The 4,128-nt window shown below is 43.0% G+C and overlaps 1 protein-coding gene across 1 annotated transcript; it reads left to right on the forward strand.

Annotated features, from left to right (window-relative positions):
* The first annotated feature begins 799 nt into the window (after positions 1-799).
* Positions 800-3,537, forward strand: LOC123049335 (uncharacterized). Its single transcript, XM_044472267.1, has 2 exons — positions 800-3,116; positions 3,279-3,537. Exon 1 carries the CDS (start codon positions 939-941, stop codon positions 1,149-1,151), a length of 213 nt encoding a protein of 70 aa, XP_044328202.1. The 5' UTR covers positions 800-938; the 3' UTR covers positions 1,152-3,116; positions 3,279-3,537.
* The last annotated feature ends 591 nt before the right edge of the window (positions 3,538-4,128 follow it).

Genomic DNA, 4,128 nt, shown 5'->3' on the forward strand with positions numbered 1-4,128 from the left:
GCATGCATGCGGAGTATTAATGATCCCAGTAAACAAGAAGAAAAGTTAACTTGTAAAGCAGGCATTAAATTTTACATTGTTACATGTAATTCAAGTTTGTGGTCTTGTATATAAAAATGGAGGAAGTAGATGAAGAAGGTGAACAGTAACAATGGCTGGCTGGAACATGATTGAAAAGAACAGCCGCTTTAAAAATAAAGAACGAATTGAACAAAATGGGATGATCCAGCCTACGTACACGAACATAAATGTAGAAAAACAGTCATGATCCAGAAACGTACACGAACAAGTTTACGGATCACGACGTAAACCAACGGCTCTAGACGGATGTGCCTCTGTGAATTTCTGGCTTGTATCATCTCAATTATCTCAGCACAATCCAAATTAAGCATACTCCATTGCTCCTCAGTTGGTTAATTAGCAATGATTAGGCCGTGGACGACTGCATAAGCTTCGGCCATTCATCGGGGCCTTCGGCCATTCTCCAGACCACGTGCATCCGACACCACAGCGCCGGTTGTGCCGGTTAATGTGTCTACATCAAAGTAGACATCAACGTTTAACACTTTGACAACTTTCACCACCACCCCGCAAAAAAAAAAATCACCACCCCACTCAGTGGCTTTCCCGACACATGATTTCTAATCTTTGGCTTCGCAGTTGATTGGCTTTTGATTTTACGTCCATATCAAAAAAGCACACCACAATGATATACCCTCATCAGACGGCATCCGAATCTTTTCTTCTTCTTTCAGCATCAGAGCAGCTGTGCATGTCTCGTTGGCCATTAATTCCTCCCTCCCTTTTCCTTTCCACATTCCTTCGCCCTCATTCTTCTCATCAACACAAACACATCTTCCACCATCAGCAGCCGAGGCAGCCGGTAAGACACATTGGCCAGCAGGACTGTACTGCCGCAGCAGGAGTGTACACTGTAGATGATGGACTGGGCCCCTGTGGTGGTAGGGGTGGTGTTGTTCGTGGTGCTCTCGCCGGGGCTGCTGTTCGAGCTGCCGGGGACGTATGGGAGGATCGACTTCGGCGGCCTCCGCACCACGGGCAAGTCCATCTTCGTCCACACCCTTGTCTTCTTCACCATCTTCGCCGTCATCATCCTCGGGTTCGAAGTCCACATCTACACCGGCGCCTAGCTAGCTGCATATGCATTACATGCCTGTGTGCCTTACCTAATGAAGCACCTCTCGCCAACGTTGCCACTCCGATCAGCATGCGCCCTGTTTCATATGCGTGTGGTTAATTGATTAGTCAAGGTGGGCACGTACTACCTCCGATCCAAAATAGTTGCGCAGTTTCGAATTAAGGTTAATTCAATCTTAATTTAAACATGTGACACTTATTATGAATCAAAGTGAGTAGTTTATTACTATCTCTGTAACGTCTTATATTAAATTACACAGAACGTGGATACTGTAAAGTAGTTCAGCGAACTGCATCTTATTGTTCAGCCTGTACCAAGCAATCAAAGTCTTAATTAACATACAGCTTCTCATGACCTTTCGTTGGATTCATCAACATCGGCATAGTTTCGTTTCATTTGGTCTTTTGTCATAGGGTTTGTGGTACATCATGGACGATCCATTTTGATGACCTCGGACTTTATACTCCATCCGTCCAAAAAAGCTTGTCCCTTATATGGATGTATCTAACATCAAATTAGTGCTAGATACATCCATTCGAGAAACAAGCTTGGGACAAGCTTTTCCAGACGGAGGAAGTATTTATGTAAGTTGTTTCATAGGTGCTAGGCTTTGGATGGCATCGGTTAATAACCAATACAGTCTTTCTAAATCTCAGTCAACTGAGATTTCATTATATCTCAGTAGATGCTATATTCATAAGATCTGACATTGAGATCCGTGCATATTTTTCTTTCTTCTTTCTTAAATGTTATGTCACTTGACTGAGACCTAGCCACACTCTAACCAGTAATATATGGTTGTGTGCATCACTCGATGCAGAGGCCGAGATTTATTACCTTTTTTCAAGGAGAAATAAATAGAAACATACTAAAATAAGTTGGAGGACCATGTAACGCTGGCCATTCAAAATGAAACACATTGGCGTTATTTTTCTAAAACACTCACGCAACTCAAATATACAGTCATAGAGAGATTACAAACTAAATATATGTCATATATTTAGTTTGTAGATGCAAACTTGGAGAGCAAGTGAAAAGTTCTCCATTAATCTTGATCAATTACGTGTTTTTTACACAAATATAATAGAGATTACTTCCCCATTCTATTGGCTTTTCTTCTTTATTTGTGCTACTAGATGACCTGTTGTGCTATTGACGCACATACCAACTGCAACCCAGAAAGTAAGTGAATTATATGAGGTATTTTCCCTAAATTGTCTACAACATTGGAATACGCTTGTAATACTACGTTTATACAGCTGTCCTTCGTGCTCGGCATAAGCGTTAGGTTGGCGAATGATGCGCCAGGCCTCCGGCACGTCCTTGGTAACTCCTTCCATTAGATGTAGGCCAGGATGGGCCCGATCCATGTTGGGATAACCACGCGGTCTCGTAGCCACGTGACTGGTTGTGGCCTCTCAGTCAGAGAGGAGTGATCCACCCGAATTCACCCTGGTTTTGGATGCTGTTGGGCTGGCCGGTTGGTTTGCTTACCTTGGTTCGCGGCCCTTCCATGCTTCCTTGGTTGTTCGGTATAAGGTTGTCATGTGATTCATGGGTCAAATTAGCGTCTAATGGCGTGGTGGGCCGGCCATTTCCCTGCTTCTGGTTTACCTCCTTTTGCTCGGCTCTTGCCCGGGTGGAAGCCTGGTCGTTCCGTAAGGTTGCCTTTCAGATATCATTTACACGTGCCTAACTCTCTTCCTATGATTTGGCCCGCTACGTCATCCACAAAGACAAATTGCAGCCACGAAGCAAATCAACTGTGAGGCCCGATCTGCTACAACTACAACACAATGCTATGTAATGGTATGCCAAATTAATATTGCACCATGGCATACCATAGGGGGGCGTCTGGTTCCTCACACGCAAGCTGCGTTTCATAAAATCTTTCATGAAGTCATCGTTCGTCGGGGCAATTGGTCAAGGAGCGTCACATGACTACATGCCGGCCAAGGTAACACCAAACCGGACAAAGCAAGCAACATGGCTTTGACCCGAACTAATTACAGCCGAAAATTACGTGAACTATTTTAGCTACCTTTTTACCCCGCATAAATAGGTCTATTTGAATACAGTTGTATGGCAAAATGGTAACAACCTTTCCTGTTTTCTGAAGACTGCAAGCCGAACACACCCAAACAACTTTGATAGACACGTCTGGGCTAGCTCTTGCCTCTTGGCCCGTATATGATGACCTGGCATGTGATGAGACTCTTCCGCATGGCTATGTCAGCTTGATACGGTTGCCAGAGGGCTTGTTGGGAAGTCAATCGTCAGCCTGCTTTGAATGGACATCCAGGGTTTACCTACATAAAGAACCTCGCACAGATGGGTGTCCTAAGGGCGTGCTTTGGGAGGTGAGCCCGACCTTTGATCGCTGCGGTCTGGATGGGCAGTGTGTTTTGGCACCCCTGACTGGAAAACCTATGAACAACATATCTTATGAGCGATCCGGACAGGGGCAAAAAACAGATGCAACCAGAATTTAGGTGAACTACTTGAAGGACGTTCTTCGTAGATTGTGTGCAACTGATCATGTTTCTATTGGTTTGTATTTGCCTTGCATTTACTAATGACATACAATGATGATCGATTCACATATCTTTCTTTGGTAATACATAAGTTGTTTGCTTGAGGAGGTGGATTGATGTAACGCCTGGATATTTGAGCTACAATAAAACTTCTGCTAATGATGCCACGTCACCTCCGTCACATGCTAATCACGTGTTAGTTCAAAACGTTTCAAATTTAAATTTGAATTAATGACAAACAACCAAAGTTTTCAAACATTAAAAAAATGTTCGGAATGTGACTTAATTAAGTTTACTAAATTAGGTACAACCTATGTATTTTTTCAAAAATTAAAATGTTAGGTAAATAAAGAGAAAACAGAAAAGAAAATAAAGAAAAAGGGAATAGATCAAAAACAGAAAACAAACTAACAAAAAAATGAAAGGGAAACCCCC

Source organism: Triticum aestivum, chromosome 2D, assembly GCF_018294505.1.
Source record: "Triticum aestivum cultivar Chinese Spring chromosome 2D, IWGSC CS RefSeq v2.1, whole genome shotgun sequence".
In the NCBI taxonomy this organism is placed as follows: domain Eukaryota; kingdom Viridiplantae; phylum Streptophyta; class Magnoliopsida; order Poales; family Poaceae; genus Triticum; species Triticum aestivum.

What these genes read in the sequence shown, in the direction of transcription:
- LOC123049335 (XM_044472267.1), top strand. Translation starts at nt 939, where the DNA reads ATGATGGACTGGGCCCCTGTGGTGGTAGGGGTGGTGTTGTTCGTGGTG.